The sequence below is a fragment of the Trematomus bernacchii genome, unplaced genomic scaffold (genome assembly GCF_902827165.1).
Source record: "Trematomus bernacchii unplaced genomic scaffold, fTreBer1.1, whole genome shotgun sequence".
NCBI classification, from domain to species: Eukaryota; Metazoa; Chordata; class Actinopteri; order Perciformes; family Nototheniidae; genus Trematomus; species Trematomus bernacchii.
In genome coordinates, this window is record NW_022987720.1 from 1,157,787 (window position 1) to 1,185,488 (window position 27,702).

A 27,702-nucleotide genomic window follows, 5' to 3' on the forward strand; every position below is an offset into this window, starting at 1 on the left:
GACTTTGCATTTCACAATATGTACATCCTTAAAAGTGAGCATCTCAAAATTTGAAAATTATAAGATGAAAAAACAAATATCCATAACATGCAAATTGACCCAGTCAACAGTCAAACCATAATTAGTAACACTAATGGCTAATTATTGAAATCGTAATTCGAATGAATCTATTGCATATCAAACAATGACTTATAAAATACAACAAATACTGAACAGTTCATTGTCGCAAGAAGTTCAATTCTGGGTTGAAAGTTTCCCCATTGTGCTTTCTGCCTTTCATTCATTGCAGTTATACCCACAATCCAATTGATCCATCATCCTATGTGATTGCTCTGCTAAAATAACAGGTTGTCTAATAATAATATAACAAGTCTCCTCTTTTGTTTTCCTTCTTCCTCCCAATTTCTGTCCTCTAGGTTTTGTACCAGGCAGTTAACTATCAACTGGAGCCTGTTGTTACTGAGGGTGGACGAGCAGAGGCTGACGAGACAGACTCTGTGAAGGTGTGTGTGTGTGTGTATCCCCATATTATTTCCCCTGTTTGTTAACCTAATAGCTCTTTGTCTGAGTTGTAGATGCCTCTTCTACTATTCCTGTGTGAGTGTGTCTCTGTGCTTTTCTCCAGTTTGTGTGTTATCCTATTGCTCCATATTTGATGAGGTATAAATCTAGTGTTAAGGTTGCCTTGCCCGCGTGGTTTATTTATGCCTCCCCTTCAGCACCGCCAGCTTTATGATGCCTTGAGTGGGTGTTAATGTTTCATGACTTGCATAGCATCCCCTTTTTGTGCCTTGATGGGTGCTCATTTGAAACTGTCTGTTGTCATTTTATCGGTGTATTGATGTCCCTACACCTCACTTTTGTGTATTTACGCCCTAGATGTGGATCCGTAGGGGATGTTTTTTTTTTTACAAACATCTTAAATATATGTGTGTCTGGATTCTATTTATTCCCTGACTCTCAATCCCCTGTCAAATAAAGTATTGATGAAAGGCACTAAACGATTCGGCCCCCGGCCCACTGGCCCTCTAAATTTGGTTTTAAAATCCTTTTGTGCAATAACCAGCATACCGTGAAAACTGGCGGCGCACTTTCAAAAATACCCAAGAATGCAATTTAGAGTACAATGCACCATTCATTGGTTAATTTGTGTTGATTTAAAGGTTGAGGAAAACTTTGTTAGATAAGAACATTGATACCACTTTTGCCAGCAGACGATTGACTCGGTGCAGAGATAACAGAATTCACCTAACAGCAGCTCTTAACTTACTAATTGAACCAGTGTTTTCTGTTTATTTAGTCTATACCACAATCTAAGTGTTAAAACAGCAAATTGCCGTTTTATGGAGGCTTTTGTGCCAGACTATTTCTAGGCTGGGGGCCAGGAAACCTGCAGAGATTCCAGGAGGTTTTAAATAGTCCAGCACATAAGCTATATAAAACAGTATATTGGACATTTTTACACTTTGGTTATAGTGAGTTTTAGAGGTGCTGGCAGGCGAATTCTGTTACCTTTGGACATGGCCATATTAACGGTTTCTTCCAACCACCAGTCTGTATGCTAAGCTAAGCTAACTGACTGCAGGCTGTAGCCTTATATTGTAAAGACAAATGAGCAGTATCTATTTCATCTAACTCTACGCTAAAGAGCAAAAAAGCATATTTCCCAAAATGTCCAACTTTTGCTTCAAGAAAAGAAAGAAATTGGTTTTGTGTCAATGATTAATCCCTGTTTGAAAGTATCTTACCTTACAATGTAATGTTAGTCACTAGTAAAAATGTTACTTGTGTAATGAATCATCCCCACACTAACGTAGCACTACACAACCTTTTTGCACATTTTCTAAATAGGTACTCACTGCACGACTCATGCAGGGCTTAGAGGGCTCTGTGCTGCCTGAACAGTGCATATTGTAATTCCCTCACCCAGTGCACAAACAAACCGATGCTTATTGAAGTGCTCCGCTCAAGTACCTAATAAAAAACAGAGCACAACCATATCTAATACCACACTGATACTCAAGAGTCCTCAGCTTCAAATGTATCCTTTGGTGTAATAGAACAATACAGATGTAGCGATCATAGAACTCCTTTGAGCTGTTTTTTTTTCAAGGGGGGAAAAAGTATCCTGAGGACTCTGTACTAACACACAGAGGTGGGAAGTAGCGGAGTACAAAATAATACTTCGTTACTGTACTTGAGTAAAGTACTGATACCAGAAAAATGTACTTAACTACTTATTTTTCTGACGACTTTTTACTTTTACTTCTTACATTTTCAAAACAGGTTTGTTACTTTAGTTTGAATCTGTGTTTGGTGGCGCGATCATTATTATTTAGAGTCATTGCGTGCCTATTGATTTTAACACGATCCGTGTGTCCAACATTTCCTGGTCTTCTCTAAAGAAGAGTGACCAATGAAAACGTTGTCATGTTGCCGTTGTTCAGCATCGAAACATTCATTAGCTAACAATGACATTATTGTTCTATTAATAAAAAGGGAGGTCAGTTCTATAAAACAGTTGGTAGTTATGGTACTTTTTACTTAAGTACATTTCGAAGCCCATACTTCTTTATTTTTACTTGAGTAAAGAAGTTTAGTCATTACTTCTACTTTTGCCAGAGTATTTTTAAACACGAGTATCTCAAGGTTCAAGGTTCTTTATTTAGTCATACGAACATAGCTACAGTGTAGTTATGCCGATGAAAATCTTGTGTCACAGGCTTCTCCAACAGAGCAACACAGAACACAGAGAAACAGAAAAAATATAGTGCAAGTAAATAGTAAATAGTAATACAAAAAGAAAAATAGTTTTAAAAAAGTGAAATAGTGCAATAAGAGTCTATATGCAGGGCTGCACATAACTGGTGCGCAGGTGCGCATGCGCACCCCCCGCCAAAAAAAGAGCACCGGATCATTTCAAGTTATTGAAATAGGATATATAGGTAAATAGATAAATAATTTTAAAATAATTTTAGTAGCAGCCAGATGAATATTAGGGATGTTGTTTCAACTGTTCAGGTGTTTAATAGTCTTATTGCCTGTGGATGAAACTGTCCCTGAGTCTGGTGGTTTTAGTCTGGATGCCGCGGTAACGCCTGCCAGACGGCAGCAGACAGAACAGTTTGTGGCTGGGGTGATGGGGGTCTTTTATAATCTGGAGGGATTTCTTCCTGAGGCACTGGGAGTAAAGGTCCTCCATGGATGGCAGCTCCGTCCTGGTGATGTGCTGTGCAATTTTCACCACCCTCTGTAAAGCCTTACGATTGAGGGCGGTGCAGCTGCCGTACCATGTGATGCAGCCAGTCAGGATACTCCCTATGGTGCACCTGTAGAAGTTGCAGAGTATCCTGGAGTCCATGTTGAACCTCCTCAGCCTGCGGAGGAAGAAGAGCCGCTGTCGAGCTTTTTTGGTGATGGTGGTGGTGTGAAGAGTCCATGTCAGGTCCTCAGTAATGTGGACCCCGAGGAACCTGAAGCTGCTGACTCTCTCCACCGTAGTCCCATTGATGGCGATGGGGGCGTGTCCCTCTCCCTGCTGCTTCCTGTAATCCACAATCAGCTCCTTTGTTTTGCTGACGTTGAGATGGAGGTTGTTATCCTGGCACCAAGATGTCAGGTTTTCGACCTCCTCTCTGTACGCCGTCTCGTCGCCGTCGGTGATCTGGCCGATGACGGTCGTGTCACGCAATCGTGTGTGAACAGGGAGTAGAGGAGAGGGCTGAGCACGCAGCCTTGAGGGGCTCCGGTGTTGAGGATCAGGGTGGAGGATGTGATGTTTCCCACCCGCACTGCCTGGGGTCTGCCCGTCAGGAAGTTCAGGATCCAGTCACAGAGGGCGCTGTTGAGCCCGAGGTCTCTGAGCTTGATGACCAACTTGGAGGGCACAATGGTGTTGAATGCTGAACTGTAATCAATGAACAGCATTCTCACATATGTGTTCCTCTGGTCCAGGTGTGAGAGGGCAGTGTGGATGGTGAGGGCTATGGCGTCGTCTGTGGACCTGTTTGCTCTGTAGGCAAACTGCAGGGGGTCCAGAGAGTCAGGGAGGGAGGAGGTGATGAAGGTTTTGACTAACCGCTCAAAGCACTTCATTATGATGGAGGTGAGTGCTACTGGGCGGTTGTCGTTGAGGCTCGTGATTTTTGTCTTTTTGGGGACAGGAAGGATGGTGGAGTGTTTAAAACATGTGGGGACTACAGACTGCAGCAGGGACCTGTTGAAGATGTCTGTACTTCTACTTGAGTAAAGGATGTGTGTACTTTTGCCATCTCTGCTAATACAGGATGAGCAGAGACCCTGCTGCTGCAGTCACACTCGAGTTGCACACTAGAATAACCTGGCTGTTGTGTTTTTGGCCCCAGGCCTGCTCCTCCTCTGGGGGCTCCTCCTCGGGGGGCTCCTCCGTGGGGACGGCAGGGGACCTCCTGCACAGGACCACAGCTAAGACCATGAGGGTGCTGACCACCACAGGACTGACCACCAAGGCCGTGCTGACCGCAGTCAGCGACCACCGCTGGTGGAAGGACTCGCTCAACCTCCTCGTGCACGTAAGAACACTTTGTTTTTATTGACTTAAGTGGTAAAATGTGGTAAGCTAGGCAATAAAGTCTCTAATGAATGATCTAACATCATGTGGGTGTTGATGTGGTGTTTTTGTTATGTGTTGTATTGACTTTTGTGTGATCTTGGATGCCTAAACGGTAGCGTGCTTAAAAACAGTATTTCTGAACTGGTGGATTTAAAACTCCAATTGATATGCTGCATATGCCAAGTGGTTAGATTTAATTATTATTATTTTTTGATTATTTACAAAGATGAATGTGCTCAAGAATTCCCATTAATTATTATTATCATAAATTAAAATGTATTATTTCAAGTAACATTTGATAATCCTCATGCCAATCACAGTGTGTAATCAGGAAGAGACCGCGTTGGCTAGCTTACGTTGCACAAAATGGATCCCTTTTTTTAATATTTATAAAGTAATGCTGAAAACAGCCCTGTGCCATCTAAAGCTCTTACGCATTAAGGTGAGGAGATATGTTTCCCTTTATTTTTTTGAAACATGTTGCGTATTTAATTTCAAGTATGTGACAAAGTGTTCCTCAAAGATGTTATCAAGTAGTTTAGTTGCAAAATGTTGAGAACCCCTGCTGTAAAGACATGATCAAGCAGCCTGCAAGAACAGAGCAATGACTGCCCATATATTCGCTTTATGCCTCCATTTTACTCCACTTGTTCCCTAGCTGCACAGTGCGTGTGTGTGTGCGACTGTGTGTGTGTGTAATTTACAGTAACTGTCTGCCCCTGCCCCATATCTCACAGTCTTCGTCGGCCTCATCCAAAAAACAACCAATCAAGAGCTCATATCTTGCATAATTAATTAGCCCGCCTGTTGAATATTTCAATATCTGAATAGCTGTTCGCCGGCGGCTGGACTAGCCCGGTGGTCGCCCTGCCGGAGATTGATGGAGTCTCCGGTCGATTTGTGAGGGCCGTCTCGTAGTCGTAGGTTTCGAAGAAAAAAAGCAGAGGGAAAACGGAGAGGATGTGAGCTGTGGGACAGTGAGAAATGACAGTGCTGTGGGCTTGTTGTGAACATTTAATGATGTTTTGATGGCTCCTCAGGGTCACGGCGCAGGAACCTCCAGTGAGGATGGGGGGTGCGAGAACTCCAACCTGCAGAGACAAGGCTGCAGCCCCTTTTATCAGGAACTCATTGATGATCCCTGTGTAGACCTGGTGAGTGGCATCACGGCTCATAATTTTTTTCTTCCTCTCGCGTCCCTGTTGTCCTTATTTCTCCTTTCTCACCTTAGGCTGCCTTCTTATATTACAGCAAAAACGCCTGAGATAGTTTCTGACTTCAGGCGTTTCATTAAACTCTTATTCTCTTGCGACTTATACATTTCAAAAACAGTGTTAAGACTAAATGAATATTGATTTCAGACCAAGTAGATTCAATGCCAAAAGCAATTTGGAAGTATTTTACAGGAAAACAGGCATTGTTTCTTTCTTTTTTTCCCTCTGTCTTTTTGCTTTAATTATTTCTCCTTACTTTTTCCCCCCTTTTCTTCTTTCTTCTTTTTCCCCCTTTTTTGTCTCTTTCTTTCGTTCTTTTTTCCTTTTTTTTCCTTTTCTTTTTCCTTTCTTTTTTCTTTCTATTTCCCCCCCCCATTTTCTCTTTTGTCTTTCATTATTTTTTCTTTCTATTTTTCTCTTTTTTTTCTTCTTTTTTTCCCCTTTTTGTTCTTTTCTCTTTTTTCCCTCCTTTCCCCTTTTTTCTTTTCTTTCTTTCTTTCCTTCTTCCTTTCCTTTTTCCACTCCCTATATATGATGGTACGATAACGGCAACATCTAACACTAACGTAAGAAGTTCTGTATGTGTTAGCCGGAGGGGGAGAGATGAATAACATAAAGATCCGAAGTAGTAAAGGATGTCAACAGAAGGAGTTATTGAAGTAGAAAAAGAGAAAAGTAAGAAAAGGAGTCGTTTGACCTTTATGCCTAGAAAATGGTCGCCCTGGGCTGTGACTGGGCTTTTTACCCGGAGACACAAATCATGTGGATAGCTAAAAGAGTGGACGCGAGGGGAAACAGAGCAGGCCGATACATCTCTCCTCATGACATTTTAATAGGCCTCTCCAAATCCCTTCCTCCGCTCCATCTCCAGCGTTCATCCATCTTCCATCATCCATCTACCAATAACGGCTCCCCACGTCCATCTGCCTATGAGCCGGCTGATCAATGGGATTGTTTTTTACCTTAACAGTTCCAATGACGGAGGTGGGGAGGGACGAGAGGCTGATTGAGAGAGAAAGAGAGACAAATCCAAGCAGACAGAAAGACAGATAGAGCGAGAGCGGAGAAGATAGACGGGAAACACTTTGTGTTGAAGATCTGAGGCTGACGAGGGCGCAAACTTCATTGTTCCCCCGTCAGAGAATCTTATAAATGAATTATCTAAATGCTCCGTCTTAAAAAGGCTTTACTTAGCTCATGTGTTTACTTCATCTCTCATCTGTCTGATCCCTGGGAATTAAGACGCTCTTAATCACATCGCTGTGTCACTTTCTGATCTGCTCTACCTCGTGATGGGATTCCCTTCAATACAACCATGAGTTAGGTATTTATTTATCCATCTCTCTTTTCCTTTCTTTCTCTCAGAGTCAGGATGTGTATTCGTCCTACAAAGACGTGCCTCAAGAAAACTTTGCAGAGGTTTTGCTGAGGACTGGCAAACTGGCTGAGGCCAAAACTGAGGGGAAAACCCTGTTTCCTGCCACGGAGGGTAAGCATGCATAAGCACATATGACACTGAATTACCACTGGGGATGATATTTAACTTAATTAAAAGTAGCAATACGAATATGGAAAAATACATGCAACAAGTTGTGCTTCAGAATGTTTCTTAAGTACTAAAGTATTTTCATCAAAAAACTTAAAGAACTAAGAGTAAAAGTACTGGTTATGTGTAATAGCCCATTTCAGAATCAAACATATTAAAGGGGCCCTATTAAGCTTTTTGGGGTGCTCCCTTCACTGTATTATGTTATATAGGTTTTGGTGCATGTAAATGGTCTGCAAAGGTTAAAATTCTCTCCCACACTCTACCCCGCCCCCCCCCCCCCCCCCCCCCCCCCCCCCCCCCCACCTGCCTGAAACGCCTCCATTGGACTGCTTTGTTTCCTTACGTAACATAGTGACATCCCTTTGTAAAACCTTTGCTTAAATTTGCCTGCACTTCAGCACATTGGACGTGATAGGCTTAGGGGCGGGACATTTCACATCTCTGCGCAATTGCCCAATCACAAAACAGCCGACTAGCTAACCAATCAGAGCAGACTGGGCTCCAGTTTCAGACAGAGGGTGAAAAGAGGTGCTGCAGCACAGGCAGTATGAGCCAAATACAGAGCTTTTTGAACATTAAAGTATGGAAACATGTCACAGTAGAGGCACAACATACAAATATGAACCTTTTATTTTTGAACCGGTAATTAAATACACATTTTGTATAGTTGATTTATATTTTGTATTGGTTTATAATCTGAAACTGTGAAGTAACAAGTAACTGAATCTGTAATTTAATGGAGTAAAGTACAATATTGGCTTCCAAAGTGTAATAGAGTAGAAGTATAAAATAGCATATAATGGAAATACTAATAACTTCACATTACCTCAACATTTTACTTAAAAAAAAGTAATTGAGTATATGTACTAAGTTACTTTGCACTACTGATAGTTGCACACACAGACACTTGTGTAGATAGGAAAGGAAGAAAATAGTTGCCTTTTTTTTCAAGAGAAATAAAAATACCAGCTGTATTTTAACCACCTGTTCCACGGGTTGATTTCCCACATGGCTGCTCTTAAAAGAAACCCGTTACAGACTCTAGTGAGATTGTTTTTGGATAATATTGGAGAAGGGTTTTACATGTTGTTTCCACTGAGCCTCTGGTGTGATAGAAATAAAACCGAACTTTGCTGCAGAACAGACCGACCATATTGTGTGCATATTTCAGCCATCTGCGGCAACATATTTATCTTCTTTTATATTTTTCGCACTTTCTATTCATAGTATATAAGTAATTGCACATTGTAAGGCTGTTTATATTAACTGTTTTAAATGTGGCAATTGGACAAAACCAGTTGGGGGTTCTTAGTTCCATGTGAATGCCCATGTTGTGGCCACAAACTGTGCGGAAAGACCTGTAAAAAAACAAAACAGGGCTTTGTTAATGTCTTTGGAATATTTTGTGACTTCTTGCTGCATTGATTTGGCAATATCTCAAACGCCCGCTTGCTGTTGGGCTCTTGCTCAAATACTTTTTTGTCTTAGTTTTAGTTCTCAAACTCAAAAAAAGAAGGCAACCATGTGTTTTTGAGGTGTTAAAGATCTTAGTTCTCCTCGAGGTGAAGCTGCATTATTAGCATTAAGCACACAGTGTTTGTTATTTTCGCTTCCCTCCCTTCACCCTTCACCCTGCCCTCTCCTCATCCGTCTAGTATGTGGTGGACTAGGGGACAACATGGGAAGAATAGCCTCACATTGATTAATTAATGTGCCCACGCATCCCGCGGCAACAGTAAATAATGACGCGTCACCTGGGCGATACCGGAGAGATAGCATCAAGTCAAAACATCAAGGCCACGCTGCGTGATGGATAGCATCTGCCCGCCAAAATCAATGCCACTACAAAAATAAAGAGCGAGTGTATGTGTGTGTGGTGTGTTTGAATACTAATATGTTGACCCTCAACAACACACTCTGACTGTTTGACCAGTTATAATGCGTAGGTGTACATACAATCACTACTCTCTATGCTGTTGTCTTCCAAACTAACAACTCTCTTCTTAAAAAGTCACCTTCCCTTCGGAGCTGCCGCTGAGCGCAACGTGTTTGGAAAGAGAAAAAGGCGGAGTAGACGTCCGATAACAACCTTTCGATTAATGACTCGCGTATCAGCCCGCCGCGCCGACTTTCCTTAAAAAAACAGACTAGGAGATGGCCTCAATAAATGTATTGATTTCTCACCTGGCCCAGATAAGGCGGAGGTAATTAATGATGACACAAGTGGAAAGTGACTCAATAGGATTGAGCTGAGTAAGGAGCCAAGGGAGATGCTCACACACACACACACACACACACACACACACACACACACACACACACACACACACACACACACACACACACACACACACACACACACACACACACACACACACACACACACACACACACACACACACACACACACACACACACACACACACACACACACACACACACACAGCATGGAAGGCTGCCATTGGCTGCATGTTGACCAGGCCGTAATCAGCTGTTTTTCACACTGCCTGCACAGGTGATATAGTAATAAGTCAATGTCTGGCCGTCCCGCTAACAATGTGCCCGATTTAGCTGACACAGGAGCAGAAGTATGTCTATGTTTGGACACACACCCACACTCTAACACGGTGTCTCTTTATCACTCTCTCCGTTCTCCTCTCTCCCTCACAAGCAGAAATACTGTATGCTTTTAAGTCAGGGTTATCTATTCTGTGTGCGCGTGTGTGTGTTTACCCCTCTGGTAATTCCTGTCCCGATGGTATCAGTAGCTTTAGAGAGGCGTGTAATCAGCTCATTCTGAGGTGTAGCTCATTGAAACCCGCGGCGGGGAAGGAGAGAGAGAGAGAGAGAGAGAGAGAAGAACGGGTAAAAGGAGGAGGGTGGGCACTCCGCTTTAAGAGAGCTGTTATGGCTTTATAATCTGGCGCATTATTCCGCCTCTGCTCACAAGTACACACACCAAACCTCCAGATATACGTGTCAGGTATTGACCCTCGCATACAAGTATTTGTGTGCATTTTGTCCTACACTTTATGTCTCTCCCACTGTCCCCTCCCCGCCTCTCTCTGTGTCCATGCTCTACTTTCCTCCACTCTGTCTGTTCCATTTGGTCTCAGGCTCTTATCACCAACACAGGCTTTTGTTCTCCTTGGGTCTGAGACTACAAAGTGATTCTCTCTGCTCTCTCCCACTGTTTCCTCGCAGTGAGTTAGCGAGTGATTAACTGAAGGAGTGTCTGTGTTTACAGTGTTTGGTGTTCATCTACTTATAATCGTGATGGTGTGTGTGAGTGTCTGTATGTGGGTGTGCATCCTTGTGTTAGCCTTATGTGGTTTGGAGGCAAACGAAAGACAAGAGTCCATCTCGCTGCCCAAAGCTCCGTCTAGACTACAAATCACATTTTTTTGGGACACCAAAAACATAGGCTGTGTCCATAAACCATAACAAACAATAACTGTTAGCACTTTCTTAGAGTGTATTGGACAAAAAAAAATCAAAGAATCTTCAAAGCCATGTGTACACAAATCAGTAAGTATGAAGACTAAAACAATTATTGATGGTCCTAGCTTGTTATGAGTCGGTTGATCCATATTGATTACCCAGAATGCAATGGAAAAAGTCAATGGAAGGGCAATTTACAGCTGCAGATCATTAAACGTATTTCCATATGGGGCCGATGCAGATGGGGGTAATGTTTGGATAATTGTTTATAACTGTTTTTGTTCTCTTTGGGAGGTCAAATGCTTGGCTGAGCATATTGTCATTTCCATTAGCAACACAAAGTAGTATTCGCTTCTACCGGCACATATTTTGTATTCTATTCTGTTTCTACAAAACAGTAACATACATTAAGGTAAACGAGGAAAGTACGACCTTTAATCATGATTCTCTTCACAGTGGACATCACTTGCTCGGCCAGACAGTTCAGTCATTCAAACAAACAACTGGAAACAAGTTAAGCAAAGAAATGTTGGGATTTATTTATATTTCAAATTGATAGTTTTACATAGTATGGCAGGATTACTGCAAGTAGATAAACATATAGCACTTAAAACAAAACAAGCTGCAGTTCTTTTGATAACCAATTTCCAACCCGGCCCTTCCGCGCTTTCATTATTTACAATTTAAAATAAGAAGCTTTTACCTTTTTAGATATTACAAGAATCATTGTTTAAATAATAATAATAATCAAGAGCAAGTTGTTAGATGTAATAAAACACTGTAAATCACTTCATACTTTTACTTAGTTGATCTATCAATTCAGCTGAAGTCTGACCTTAGGTTCAATATCCCTTCCATAACATATATTTCAAATATTACACTTCTTTGTGATAACATTTTTGCTATAAGTAATCGTATTAGTTGTTCCTTATCAATATTCCACCCTTCAAATGAGATTCAGTCACTTATTTACATGTCCACATCTGAATGGCCTGTCCACTCCAAATATCTGACTGAATGTTAATAGACTTCCTGCCAACGAGGCGTGCATTTTTTATCCTTATAATCAAACTCCCCTGCCTGTCTTTGCAGTCAATATGCATAGGCTAATCTGGGATTCAGGGGGAATCAACTTGAAAGTGCACTTAAATGAAGTTTGGACTCATCTGAAGAGCACTTATTAGAAGTGGGTGTGTACTTGCTCTGAATAATGAATACTCCCCTGTACAATAAACCATACAGGAGGACACGACATACGTATGCAAACAAACGCTAACACACAATAGCCCAGCGACAATATGGGCATGTACCAGAACTCAGGGGGGATTTTTAATGTCGTTTCTTGACTTAGGAAAGAAAAAATATGAAGACTATCTCCCTCTATTTTTATCTTCCCTCTCTTTTGTCCGGCCCACAGAGAGGTGTGTTCTGACAGCACTGTCGTCTGTATTCAACAAACGTGGGATGAAACTCGGGAAGGGTAGGGTTGGTTGTTAATCCTCAGTGCTTTAGTTAAAGTATTTTCTCTCCATCCTTTTTTTCAGTTTTGCTGCAGCTGGCCAATGATGCATTTCCCCGGGACATGATGCTGGCTCTGTCCTACTTACTGGCCTTGCCTCAGGTAGGTGGAAACACAGAGCTTTTTTTTTTTTTGGACGCCAAAACAAACGGACTCTGGTAATCTGTCAAATTATGAAATGAATCCACATCCTTTCGTACCTTTCTAAATGAGCTATTGTGTTCGAGAGTTTGCATCATCAGTGTGCCATATCAAAGTTGCACATTGAAGGCAACAGAGTAATGTCGCTAAATGACATATAATACATTAAAAGCATTGTAACGACACAGGATGTTTGTCATACAACACACGTCGTATCTCACATAGTTTCACGTCTCCCTCAAGTCAATAAACATTCACACTTTCTATTAACATTCCCACATTGCAATATGTTGCCTCCGTCTACCTTGTCTCAGCTGTCAGAGGAGCGTGCTTTGTATTTCAATAGATAAGAAAATGAAATGCAAGACAGAGAATTGACTTCAGTAGATTGTGTTCAAGTGGAGGTTGTGGGATCCCTTATGAGTCTTAACACTTGCCGCAAGTGAAACACTAAACCGTCTAAGTGGATATTACATCGATATTTAGAGCTTGTTAACTCCACCTGGAATAGACGTTACTGACAAACTGAGTGCAATTTCTGCACTGTTTGACCCAATAAACACAGGGTTTGGTCTACTAAATATCGGGCTTGTTGTTTTGATTTTTTAAAAAGTAGTTTCAGGTTTCTTTTGAAGTTGATTTGTGTGAGGTGTTTTCTCAAGGTCATTTTATTACAATACCTACACAAGATGGTTGTCGGCATGCTCACAGCTTGGAGAAGCAGACATAAGTACGGAGGCTAAGTAATGTTCTGCTGTGGTAAAGGCCAGCCACAAAACGTGTTTTTGCAATCTAGAAAATCCATATAAGTTCAAGTATACTGCATAAAAAGAAAATGCTCATCACTCATCATTGCCACAAGCACTAACCTCTTAAGTAATAAGACAAACATTTAACCAATCGAGGCAGTGGTAGACCAGCAACTCCCATGTTCTACAACTTCAAACTTCTGCTTTTCTTAATGGAGTCTGGTGGTCTCGAAGACAACATATATAACGGCTTCAGTTCTCCGTTGAAAAATGCTCTCTGACACTAAAGTAAAGGGTGAATATTTTCTCAATATAACATACAGTTAAACTGATATTCATTAGTTTAGGTGGATCTTTTTAGGAAGCTGACTGGATAAGTAGCTCACACAACCCCACTTTAAACAATCTACCCTTAAACTCCTTATTTTGGAAATAATCAACTGAACTGTGACAGATTTATCTAATTCCAGTTCATTACATGCTGGAATCAAGGATTTTATTTCCCTGTTCCCCTTTTTCTTTCCTTCTCACAACCAGCATACTTTCTTATTCCTATCTTTCCATGCATCTATCCAGGTGCTGGATGCCAACAGGTGTTTTGAGAAACAGTGTCACTCCGCCTTATCACTCCAGCTGGCTGCTTACTACTACTCCCTGCAGATCTACTCCCGCCTCATACCGTGCTTCAAGGACAAGAACCACGCTCTCTATCAGGTAAGCATCGAATACCCATTATGTGAGTGGGTGGTTGTGTGAATGGAGGTATTGGGCAGTATGCTGAGGTGGGGGGTGTCTGAGTTTCCATGCTCCTCCACCCTAATATCCACAATGAAAATGACATGGACGACGTGAACCTTCTGCATCGTCAAAGATCAAATGCGACTTCCCGGAATCACAGATAAATTAAACCTGACCGAAACAACACAAATATAGAAGACATAATTACATACTGACATCAAACAGCAGGTATTTGTCACACAAATAAAAACAAATCCCAAAGTTAGCAGCAGTGGGTTCAACGGAGGATGCAAAAGATTGATCTGTTCTGAGCAGACGAAGTGTTTTGAAACCAGAGAGGCTCTGTGCAGGTTTTTGCTCTTCTCTTTTAGAGCATTTCACAGCAGAGCGCTGTGTCACCCATGGTTACAGTGTATTACAGGGTTGCTCGAGACACTATTAAAGAGAAAGTGGGCAGGTGGGGGCCTGTGGAGGATCACAGAAGTAACAGTTGGCTGAACTATGGAGAGAATCAGTAGAATGATGCGTATTTCTATTAGATGAATGCTTTAAAGTGGAAATAAGACTATTTTCAGCTTTTTAAGGTGATTATGGAACAAGGGATCGCGACCAGCTTTATGGAAGTATAAAGGGGAGAGTTGTTGGCGTAACACTTACCAACTTTAAATCTGAGATAAAGCACACTATTCTAGATAAGATGTCTAATAAATTGTACGTAGTCCCTATACATCTATTTTCTATTTTAGGTAGCATAAGGTTACTAAATGAATCTGTGTGTACATTTCTTCACATTAGCATATACTCACATACATACAGTATAATTCATCATTTTTTCTCAGCTTGGTATTGAAGCTAAATGCAGTGAAATACTCAAACCCAAGACTTCCACTAGAATTTAAAATACAGTTATTTTAATTTGGATAATTTGTCTCAAACTTGTAATGACTGTCACACTAGTAGAACTCTCTAAATGAAAAGGTATCAGAAATCTGAGTCCTTACAGGCAAATGTTCAAATGCCAAAACACCAGAAGATTGGGCTTCATCGATGGAGAGCCTTGCCTGTGGCAAAGCATGAATACAGCAGCTGTGATGTAAGCGGCAAAATAAATGAACACAATGCGACATAATGATGGAACAAACTGGGATAATAGTGCCCAGGTTGAAAATAACTATAATTATCCTTTTACTCATCAGCATAGTTAACGACTTATGATTCAATCCAAAACCAGCCCTGTTATGTACGCTTCTGCTTGTGTTAATATATGTGTGTTAAATTGATTGTATTCCCCCTGATGTCTTAATTATAGAAGCAAGACATTTTGCATAATGGATGACGTTGGCTCTCAGACACTGATGGAAATCGCAAATTAAATGTATTTAGCGGGCATCGTGGCACACTTATGTCACTTGTTGTTTTCCGAAACGACGCAAGGCGAAAAGCCATGGTTTCTTTTCTTCCTACAAAGTGAGGATAACGAAGAAAACAAGACGAGAAAAATAGTGTGCAAGTGGGCAGGGGAGGAAGAGGAGAGTGGCGGGGGTGGGGGGGATAAGGTGGAGAATAAGAGAAGAAATGGTTCTGACCTTTTCCTTGAGTGGAGTGTGGCTCTCATGAGTTTTAGCCGAGGTGGAAGTAGGTGAGGTAAAACGCTGAAATATATAAAAGAGCGGAAGAGGGAGAAAGGCCACCAGAAGAAGTGGATAAGTGTGTCCCGGTTGGCACAAAAACACACACACTTACACACCAACAACTCATAGTCAACACTACATGCTCTTCCTCACACACTGAAACACACACACATCCTTCCTGCCACCTAATGGCAGTAAACACTCTTCAACCTTCTGTCTAAAGTGAAGTTCTAGTCCATTAACTTAAAAAGAAACTGGATATAGCCTTTTCTTCTCTGCCGTACACTTAACCTTCATTTTGAGCTAATTTCTTGTTTGTTTCCGAGTTATGTGCTTGTTATCGGTGTGTTCCAGGCCTTTCCTTCACTCAGCTCTTATTGAAGAGGTACTGGCATCTTTTACTCTAACACTGATAGAAGTCCGAGGGATGAAAACCTTTCAACCCATCTCACCTTGTGTCCTTCACCACTCTTTCACCATCTTTTTCTGGATGTTTCCTCTCTCTGTTTCCCTTCCCTTATTTGTCTCTGTGAGTTTAATGAATTGCTTTGTTGGCATGGCAGTTCTGTTTGTGTGCGTCTCCGTGCTGCTTCTTTTTTTCCGTCCACAATATGTTGCTCTTTCTGCTATCTTTCCTCCCTCGACACTGTTCAGATTCCCCCCCCCATAGGCTTGTCTCGCTCCTGTCAAATCTCGGGCGTCTCCATCCACAATACTATCTTGCACGTGCATACTTTATACATTTCTCTCGTCCTTTCTTTAGCTTTCTCACTCTCTCTTATCTTTTAAGGGCACACATTGTACAGCGTGTGATATTTAATTTCAGATATGTATGACAGCGTGCCTGTATCAAAATCTCTTGCACGTGCCTGCTTTGCATTGCAAATGAGGTTGTTGGGTGTGGGGAGGGGGTTGAAAAACATGTTTTTATAGTTTTCCAATATGTATGTGCATGTAGCATTGAGTGCATTGTGTTTTTGTGTGTGACTGCAGGCTTACATGTCTCCATGTGATGTAGCATTGAATCTGTTTTCCTGTGACAGCGGGTGGTGTGTGTGTGTGTGTGTGTGTGTGTGTATGTGTGTGTTTGTGTGTTGTGGTGTGTCAAGCTGTCTCCAAGTGTTTCCCACTCTCCACTTGAAGAGCAGTAACACTGTCTCAATAACTCTCATGCTTTTTTCAATTCTCTTTTCACGATCACATAATTTCATACCCGAGCAATAAGACACCAAACACTCGAGACACAGAAGTCGTTTGGTTCCAAATAGGAGCACAACTCTCTGAGGGTTTCCTCGAGGTGTGTGATGTGTTTTTAAAGCCTCAATCAACAGCCTGTTTTCTCACCGTTATGTAGATTCAAAGGTTTTTGGAGCTTACGCTGCCTGCAAAGAAAAACCTTGAAGCTTAAGGTGGAGGAATGAATGAAATAAATTAAGTTAACTTCACTTCCAGACCATGTTTCATTGTCGTAAGACTTTAACAATAAAAACAGCTTTGCATAAATTGTGTTGCATCCGATAAAAACAGTATCATCACCCATTTTAAAAATGAATGCTGCTCTGACTCAATCATACAGTAACAAATACCTTTTGAGGAAGGATTTATCAGTGCATTAATCATACTGTATCCACATCCTCATTGGTACACAGCAGGTTACACAGCATACAGTAGCATACACACCTTGAACAGCCACATATTCACATTGGTTACAAAAACCGGATTGTTTTTTAACCAATTTAATTAACAAAAGAAGAAATCTATTATTTGGATACCTTTTGAATAGTGTGGTGTGTCATAGTTCACTATTAAAGCTAGTATAAGCAATGCATTTTAAAGCTTTTTTGTCGAATTAGCTGAAGTTCTCTTAGCATCCCTACAGCAATTAATAAATCAGATGTATTGACAAATAAAGAAAAGGGGAAAACTGCTTGGCTTTTTGTTCATGTTTTTTGTAAAGCAAAGCACCTTGCTAATGATGGTTCCAATTTAAAGGTTGGGAAGTCAATCTCCCAACATAAGTTTCTTCATGAGCAAAGACAATGGAGTTTAAACAACACATTGATAGCTGTTTCTGTGAAATTTCCAGTTGATTATTTTATTTGGCTTTTTTTAAATCTTATTTTATATTATAGAGACCTAAAAGAGGGCAATACACAGTATGAGGAAGTATGCCATCTGTATGTTACCCTCTAGTCTACTGTAACTATGTAATAGCAATGGGCAGCCATGCCCCACAGAAAGAAACCTAGAACTTCCTTGAGGGAAAATTCCTCTTTGGTTTATTTGTAGTTCTTTGGCCTTCATTAGTTTTAAAGTATGTGAGTGTGGTATATTCAGTAGATGAGACAAGACAAACATAAATGGTTTATACTGGCCCCCAACTAAGCCAAACATACTTGTAAGAGAATACAAAATGAGTTAGCATTTTCAGCATGCTTGATGGAATTATACACATATCCTGTGCAATGAGGGATTATTTCTGACATTCCTATTTGGTTTGACCTCCAAATTAAGTGGTTTATACAATCTGGGAAAACAGACTTGCTTTATCTTGTGACTTTTCATGTTTTCTTTGCTTTGCTGGACTTTTTTCAGCAATGTTACCGTGTTCCCAGACCTCAGTAATCCATTGGTGAGTAAAAGGTTGTCAAAACCATTGGCTAAATCCATGAACATTAACCAGTTATAACAAATGGAAAATGATCCTTTAAATTCAAACTCTGTCATCCTTCTCTTCTACCTACTGTGCTACTTCTCCTTAATCCCTCAAATGCTGTTTAACTATATTCCGCCATAAATATCTAGGACATTTTCTAAAATTGGAGGTTAACTTGAGGCCGATTCAGTCACATTAGCATATTTATTCAGACGGGGAAAATAAGACAGTGGTCTCTGAGTCACTCAAACACCTCACAGCAATTGTATATGAATACTCAAGCCCGAAGGTGATGCAGCGATGCTTGGTGCCCGTGTGTATTATTACTTTTTTGAGCTATTTTTGATTTAGGGGTGATCTTATGTATTAGTATTTAGTCTCGTTAGGTTGTATTGTGAGCTACAGAGAAGTACAACTATTTGCCTGTTGAAAATTCCCATCATTGATCGTCTTAAACAGTTACTTTCCCATCCGATTACTGCTCCTGGGCGTAACAGAGCAGCATCAGCACCCAATGACACGGATGCTAGGTTTCCATTATTCCTCAGGGCTTAATGAGCTGATTTCCACTTGCTCGCACTGGAAGTTTTCATTATACTCACTAAAGTGCTCGTTTGCGAAATCGAGGTGCTCTTTACCGTAATTGTTCTGCTGCTAGTGTTAACACGATATTGCACAACAGCCTGTGTTTGTGTAAGTGTTAAGGTCTGTTTACCTGTACTTGTCAATGTTTCCGTGTGAGTGTGAAAGTGTGTTTGTAGGAATCCTCACACTTAGCATAATGGTAGCTGTGAATGTGCCGCCGCTGTACGGCAAAGTGCTGAGTAAAGACATTGAGACTTTTCACTCAACCATTTATCTTCGCCTGCAGTCGCCATCCTCTCATTGAGTATTGATCACCCACACTCACGGTGCATACGCAGAAGTGTACATTTAAAGCATACACAATACACTATAGACACACAGAGCATGACTGTGGAGTACATCATGCAGACAAACTGCTTTGAACATCCCATTACGACATTTCCATTTTATAATAACTAGATTCTAGTTTTACTTTCAGGTCATCTACTTCGATGCAGTCGGTGAATTGGAAATGATATTTCCACTTAGATATAAAAATGTGTTTTTTGGATTCTACCTGAGGGAATTCAAACGATGTAGACAAAGTGTTGAGATTTTAAGACGGGATAAATCAAGTTTTCTAAAGCACTCGCCAAACATAAATTGTGTTAGGAGCAAAGATGAAAGAGTTTCCCTAATAGCATCGAGATCTACATGAGAAAACAGCACTTAGCTTACATCGAGTGACATTTTGCTTTTGCCCGCGGCCATCGTGGAGGTTTTTCTTTCTTAATTCATGGCGACTACAGGCCTGCTGTGTGTGAGAGCTGACCTTGGCATTGCCGGAACCATTGCGCCAACTCCCTGTTGTTGAATTGATTGAAATAATGAATTAGACTGAATGACTTCCCAATCACAAAAAAGCTCCCCAACGCAATAATTTGTGCTTCTACTCTTGTACCACAATTATTAGCAGTCTGTATTTTACCCATGGGAGCTCTGTAAAGCATAACAGCTAAAAGAAAAGTCCCTATTAGACGCACTCTTAAAGCACTGTTGCTGTTGACTCAGAAGGTTTATACCCACTTAGTCTCTAAACAAACCTTAGATTAGATGCACTGGGTTGACTGTGCTTAGTCTTGTATCCCTCTTGTGATCAGTCTCCTTCATGCTGTATTATGACCCACTGTACAGCCTGCCAGCCTGTTTATGGACTGATTATTCCTTTAAAATCAGTGCCCGGTTTCTCTCCCCCGTGCATTCCTCCTAATTATGTACACATACTGTACACACCATTTGCAGAATCAGTGCTAATGAGGCCACTGACTGTATAGCTAAGTGTTAGGCATGACATAAACACTACTCGTTAGGATCATTACTAGCGCACAGGGTAGAGACGGAAGGCATGTCTGTGTCTCTATGACCTGTATTTGATCATTACCACACTCAGCGATACAGAGAGAGACAATGTGTTAAAAACGAAGCTGTATGTGTGTGTGTGTGGCATTAATGATGTGATGATGAAATGCACAAAAGAATCACACTGAGAATGTAACAGACTTCTAACGTCCAACTGCTTATGGTTGGTTTGCCAAAATGAAAACAAATGGACTGTTTCTGATCCGCCTCCCTTGCAATGAATTTCTACTCTAGAATAAGACTTATAACATCGTCGGACAGTCGGACTGATGAGAAGGGAGGGAGACATTTTTATTTGTGTCACAATAGCAGCAAATCTGTAGGGATGGTCCTATTGTTCATCCCACTGTTGTCCAGACTGAAAAATCCCAGAAACTACTGGACATCTGTTGTAATTGTATACAGACATTCACGGTCCCCAGAGGAGGAATCCTACTGACTTGGTGTTTACTTTTCTGCCAGCAATCACGAGGTTGACAATATACTGTATACGAGGGAAATATCACAAAAACCACTGTGAGGATTTGTGTTAGGGTTAGGGTTGACATTTGGTACAAATATTCATATTCCTCAGAAGATTAACTTTGGCAATCCCAGGATTTGTATTGACTTAGCAAAACCAGCAGGTCCAATGTATCTCCTATTAAGCAATACTGTATATCTTAACATCTACTTCTTGGATTAGTTCAATTTGGTGAAGACATTCATGGCTCCTGATTTTCTTTTACCACCAACAACAATCGGTTTAACCCCTCAGCATGACCTGTAATAACTTTGGTGATTATTTCCCATTACTTCTATTACCAACGTAAGGTCTTATTTCCCCAATAATGCGGTTTTTGACAAACTAACTTGAAAAATATAAATAATAATTTCCATAACCCTCTGCTGCTCTCTTGTTTTGTGCTAACTAGCAATGCTAACGGGCTAAACTAAGATGGTAAACATGGTACACATTTGACTTGCTTATATCCTCATGTAAGCATAGTTATTGTGATCATGTAGCATGGCATATTTAGAGTCTTTACAGTAATAGCGGTCTATCAAAGATTTATATCCACAGGTGGAAAAGTAGATGGTAAAAGTAAAAAGGAACCATTTGTGATAAAAAAAATCGATATTGACAATGATATGATTTTCTTAACAACACTGTAATTATGTTTTATTCCACATATTAAACCAGAAAGCTTCGCAAAAACATTGTTTATGGGTGCAGGGTTGTGACTAAAATATAATAACACTGGAAATTAAGAGCGAAAAGTGAGAGAGCAGGCATGGAGGAAAAGATTTGAGACTGAGGCGTAGACTTTTTATTTTTACACTGTTCCCTCTTTAGCTGCATCACAGGGGGGGGGGGAGCAGAGCGAAAAGAGCCTGTGGCAGCACTGGAATAGCTTAGGGGGGATTTGGAGGGAGCTGGCTTCCTCCCAGCTGTGTAACATCACACGCTACCTCATGCAATTATATTTGACATACAGTTTATACATCCTTCCCTTTGAAGAAAGACTATAAGTGGCTTTTTAAGACACTTTGAAATTAAATAAGCAAGTAATTATATAAGATGAAGAGAAACCAAGGAATAAGTGTTGTCTTTGCTTAATTTGGAGACTAAATGGGGTTGCAACAAAAACTTATTAGAAAGTATTTCAGAGATTATTTACCAATGAAAGAGGATTTGAGACATGCAAGAAAAACTAATGTTTTCAAAGGTAAGGGAGGATATAAACCATATAGCCAAAAGGAAAACGTATTGTAGATGAATGACAGAGAGAATGCAAATGGTATTTGGTCATGAAAGAGTTATTGCAATAAAGTTCTTCAAACAGCTGCCTGTCCGTCGCAGTTCCAGCAGACTTTCTTCTTTCTCCCTATGTTCTCCTTTGCGTGTCATTCTTCCCCGTCAGCAAAGTTTGTCCAAAATGATGCCAGCATTAACCAACACTATCCTACTTTTACTCTCCTCTCCTCCCTCCCTTCCATTACTTTCTTCCTGGCTTACATCCTTTACCCCCCTCTGACTTTTTACACTTTTAATATTCTCCTCTTTCTTCTTCTTCTCCTCACTCTCCCTCCTGTCCTGCTTTTGAACTGAGAATCTGCCACCCTAACTACTCCTAAGGCCACATCTAAAGACACACACCCACACCCATGCTGAGAGCAGGAAGAGACACACAGAGATACCCACACACATCCACACACACAGTTTTCGAGCTCACACATTTCCAGGAGCAATAATTACCTTATGTAAATAAGATCAACAAATAAACCATCTCTTCCTGCTGGGTGACAGCATATAAGACGCCAAAACCAAATTCAGGAGCTCATTTAATTAGAACAGAGGTGATGAGGGAGATGCCGCATTCACATACCGCTCCCTGCGCATGACATTCTCAATCATAAATGTGTATCCACCGTCAAATTCCCCATAGCCCTGAATCACCATAGCAATTATGTTTCCTGGTACATTTACCCGTATTTTCAAGGCTTGCAGGGGGGAAAAAGCATATATTGAGTTTGCCCATTTAACTCAGGTGATGCAGTCAATGTGTTCCCAGAAGCAAAATTATAGAAGTTATAAAAGTAAGGCCAGGGTAGTTGGTTTCCTCAACCTTTCTCCATCCATTTTTGAAAATTGCAGCCATTTGTGAAAATAGCCTCATTAGTTTGTTCCGGAAAAGCAGCAAAAGCCCTGTGAAGTTGTTATATATCACACAGTGCAGGGGGTTTGAAGCACAGTGCTTGACAAAGTTTAATGATAAAAACCTCCAGTGCAGTTTACTTATGTTTAAACTTTAGTGCATGTCCTACATCGCTTTATGTGTAAGAACTGAATCCAAAAGAAAATAAAGGTACACATATTGAGAAGTAAATAGTCTGTCAATTAAGATATTTTTGAAAGCATAATATTTATATAGCGCTTTTCCCAGTGCTCAAAGGCGCTTTTTGTTTCCTCAAAGGAGAATATATCAAGTTGAATTATATAAAGAGACTATCATACGGTACTAATTAAGCTTAAGTCGGGACAAACATAACTTCAATGCTTGGCTGAGGTTGAATGATTAGTGTATAGTTCAGAACAAATCATAGCAAAGTGCTAGATGGACAACGAAGTGAAAAAAGAACAACAACATGATTAAGCGATGACTTTATTGTCATTCAAGCTCCACTGGGGATGTATTGAAATAAAATCACATTTCCAAGTATTGTTTTGTTTTTGGTTTGACTGGTTACAATTACATCATCTCAACATGCTCTCTTCTTCTGCAAAACTTAAAATAAGCACTACAGTACGTCCTCTTTTTTTTATGCCCAAGCTCCTCATACTGTATTTGCATTGCAGCAGTGGATGGAAACACACATTTCAATTCAGATTATTGTTTTATTATTCCATATACATTCTGATAAAAAAGAATGCTTTTGTGCTCAAAGTTTATTCAGGATATATTGGTAAATATTACAAAAAAAAAAAAAAAAAAAAAAAAAAAGAAGCCGAAATCGACACCTAGCCCCAAAGTATTTGTTAAGAATAAAGTTACTTTACATTTTTTTATTTAACTTAGGTATTTTGTCCAGGAGAAGATAGTTCTCTCTTTAGCAACATGAATCTAAGCTCACATCCTACAAATGTTGTGAAATTAACTTAAATAAGTAAAAGAACAATTATTATAATTGATTTAAATTTAAACCCCGTAGCGAATATGTTCACTCTCCTACAGCAAAGAGGTCAGATCTCTGCCTCTCCAATTTCTATTTTCTTTTATTCAGAGCAGTTTTTAGTGTAGTAATTCTCAGGATTACTAAATGTGGCTTTTAGCACAACTGCTCACTTCATATCCTTTTACTCTGTGAGGCTACCAGCATGAAATAACCCATTCAGCTGCAGTCTGTGTGTAAACATGAGCTTTCTTCCTCTTTTCACAGGCTGACCCAAAGGAGCTGATTCGATTGGTCACACGGCATGTGTCCGCGTATTCTGATTGGCCCGAGGAGCTGCAGAAGTTGATCAGCCAGCTGCACGTGTACAACGAGCGCCTGACGGACTTCACCCAGGCCCAGGTGTTACAGGGGCTGGGCCGGGGGGTCGACGTGCAGCGCTTCAGCTCCGACTGTGACTACAAGAAGGAGACCATCCTCGGCCTCACAGAGTAAATGGAGGCGGGGTCTTATACTGTCAATACAGTGTTTTCTGCACAATTCTACCTCTTTAAAATCCACAGCTCTTCCACTTTAAAGGTGTCCTATCATGCTATTTTTAGGCATGTATTATGGGTCTTAGATATATACAAAATTATAAAAAAACATGTCTATGAAGTGTTTTGCTCAAAATACCAATCAGATCACCCATTCTAGTCATGCCTTATATCCCTCTATTTCAGCCCTGTTAGAGAAACGCCGATTTTGGGTCCTTAGCTTTAAAAAAACACATTTCCGATATTTCGTCATATCGGACGCAAATCTGGATCAACTCCGTTGTACCCCTGTCTTTAGAGATTTGGGTACGGAGGAAAAGAGAGAGGGTTTTGTTTTCTGACACTTTGTGAGCTCCCTGACACACCGGGGACACATATTTATGATTTAAAAGACATCAAAAAGTGCATTTTGCATGATAGAAGACCTTTTAAAATGTGCATTTCTGATACATTGCACACATTTCTTTAACAGTAATTGGCATATTGTATTACCTTTTTATATAAGTATACGTCTTGTCAAAATTGATTCACTTTTTAATTCTAAATCAGTTTTTTTTCCCAATAGATTTCTTTAGCGTTTTTATATTTAACTGAATTCATTCTACTGTGTTAACATATGCATCATGACACACCAAAGTAAATTCCCTTGTATGTATTTGTTTTATTCAACAAATTCAATATTAATACAAGAAAACAAATACGTTGAATTGGCAGAAAGCACATTTATAAAGAAAATAGACCTCCAGTAAGTCAAACAAAAAAACTGATTCCAGTTTCTTCATCTAAAAGACTAAGCTTTGACTTAAACATGGTTCCTCCTGTTTTGACGCGATGGAATCTGATCATTATTTCCCCCTCTTTTTATTTGTGTTTGTTTAGGACGCTGGAGGACGACGTGTACAGAATCGCTCTGTCTCTGGCTAAGCGCTACAGTGTTCCTCTGTGGGAGGTCTACATGACTCACCTCGAGTTTCTGTTCACAGACAGCGGGTACAGTACATGCACACACACAGAAATGCAAACACCCTCACATAACCTCCGCCTGAGCATTTCTCGTCTCATCATTTAAAATGTTAAGTCTATGCGCACTTGAATTATCCCTAAAAGCATTTGATAATGGAACTAATATCGCTGTATGCTCATTTCTATTCAGTTCAGTTTGTGCGCACGTCCTTTCCCTTACTACACTTAAAAGTCTGAAAAAGTTCAATGAAAAAAATATGAGTTTTGGTATCGACACCGCCTCTGATTTACAACAGAACTCGCCTACATAAAAAGCACACTGAAAGCCCCGCTGGAGTAAATCAAACATGTTGTGAAAGTGTGTGTGTGGTTGTGTTTTAGAGGTAGACACGATGCGAGTGTGTCAGGGTCTATTTCCATAATTTATTTGCTCTCTGACTTCATAGCCGGGGATCTGACTAGCTCTGCACCTTTCCTTGTTTTAATAGAATGCCTTTTCAGCAGATGTGTGTGTGAGAGTGCGTGCGTGTTTGTGCGAAAACTCGTGTGCATCCTTGATAAATATCCCCTGTCGCATTCTGATATAAGCAAAATGCTTTATGGACTCCACTTAACGATAAATTACAACCTGTACCTTCTTCAAACCGCGACCACAGCTGCTGCCACGCTGAGTTTCTAGCAGAAATCTCAACATCATGACAAATGTGTGAAGAATATTCATACTATAATCTTGACTAGAGGCAGCTGCAATATGCGTATTGATTAAACGGATGGATGGACACGGAGGCTATAAATAGAGCCGAAGGGGGGACATTTAAAGGAAAAGACGCACACAGACAGAAGCAGGGGTGTGGGATGGAATTTAGACTCTTATTGATCCCTGTAGGGAAATGGAGTACAGCACCTGGTCTGTAGAAGCAGCCACAGTGCAGGGTCCTGGGATCAAATCCAGTTCGGAGGCCAGATACTTGGGTTAAGGGGCGATAACAAGAGTCTTTCTGTTGCTTTACATTTGTTTTCATTCGGCTCAAAGGCCAGGTCAGAGCTTTCTTTTTCACTGCCCTGGAGGTCAGAACGAGCATCTTGAACTGGATGCCAGATCAGTATTGTTCACTGAGAATCTGAATGGAGTTAAAGTATTTGAATGGTGGTTGAACACCAGACAGGAAGCAACGGTCTGGACTCCCTTTATCCGGGAGGGAGTTGCTGTAGTCTAGGTATGAGATGTGAATAAATGAGTACATAGGAAGCCCCCCCCCCCCCCCCCCGAGTAATAAAGAGGCCAATCGCTCGTGATGTTGTAATCTACAGGAGCAGTCTGTAAATATGAATCAGACTTTGAATCAACCCAGAGCCAAGAGGAGACACTAAAAGCAAAAAGGGTCACTTATAGATTCCACCATGAAACCTTCTACTCGATTACTTTCATTAAGAAAAGGATTTTTTGTAATACAAATTGTATAACATATTATGTTTTTGTATAAATATGCAAAGGATGCATTCTCTTTTAAAATATGTGCTTATGCGCATACTTTTATGAAACAGAAATATGAACGTAGGGATGAAGCCAGGTTGACATATGAGATGTAAACGTTGTTACAGAGGGGAAATTTGAAATGTTTTCGTAGCACTCAATAAATTCAAAACATGCTTTTAGCAACGATTTAAGGAATAAATGTTATATGTATCAGGCTATGAATGATATATAAACAAACCCCTCTGTATTAACCTTCAGAATAAAAAAATGGATTAAACTGGTAGTGAAGGGGGGATTTCTGGCTTAGAAAATGATTAGTTCATTCATTTTTTGGCATTTAACAGAAAGCAGCATTGAATATGAATAGTTTACTTAGCTGTGCAGCTCTTGAGAATCAAGCACAAATTAGGGGTGTCTTAGAAAAACATATTTATTTATTTAAGGTAAATGTGAGGGAAAAGCTGTGGAGCGTTTGTCGTTAAGTGTTACAAAGAGCAGGACGTAGAGAAAGGTCTTTAGGAGGAGAAATACACTTTGAGTCAGTGTGTGCAGGGAGGGAGAGCGGAGGGGAGGATGGGGGAGATGGATGGAGGGAGCAGAGATGGATGGTAGAGCCAGAGTGTCCCTGAGACGCTGCTATTAACACAGAATAAACGCTTTAGAGGAATCAATGCCCTGCTAAACACCACCGTCGTCAGCTGTTCTCGCTGCGTGTCAGGCTTTGTAGATCTACACGGGGGCTCTTTAGGGACGAGAATTTCACTTGGTTTTATTGACATTTTAATGACAGGGCCTGTCCTAAAACGGGAAGGGTGTTGACGTGTGCTCAGAAATCAGCTGCCAATTCGGTTGTACTCTAC

General features: G+C 40.6%; 1 protein-coding gene across 8 annotated transcripts in view; it reads left to right on the forward strand.

The window, feature by feature from the left end:
- The window catches only part of nbas (NBAS subunit of NRZ tethering complex), a 183,114-nt gene that overhangs the window by 78,229 nt on the left and 77,183 nt on the right, over window positions 1-27,702 (forward strand). For all 8 annotated transcript variants that reach the window (XM_034144125.1, XM_034144126.1, XM_034144127.1 and 5 more), the window contains 8 exons: window positions 417-503; window positions 4,365-4,550; window positions 5,632-5,745; window positions 7,171-7,294; window positions 12,340-12,416; window positions 13,781-13,918; window positions 24,134-24,357; window positions 25,282-25,392. In XM_034144125.1, coding sequence (XP_034000016.1) covers window positions 417-503; window positions 4,365-4,550; window positions 5,632-5,745; window positions 7,171-7,294; window positions 12,340-12,416; window positions 13,781-13,918; window positions 24,134-24,357; window positions 25,282-25,392 — 1,061 coding nt within the window. The remainder of the gene's footprint in view (window positions 1-416; window positions 504-4,364; window positions 4,551-5,631; window positions 5,746-7,170; window positions 7,295-12,339; window positions 12,417-13,780; window positions 13,919-24,133; window positions 24,358-25,281; window positions 25,393-27,702) is intronic.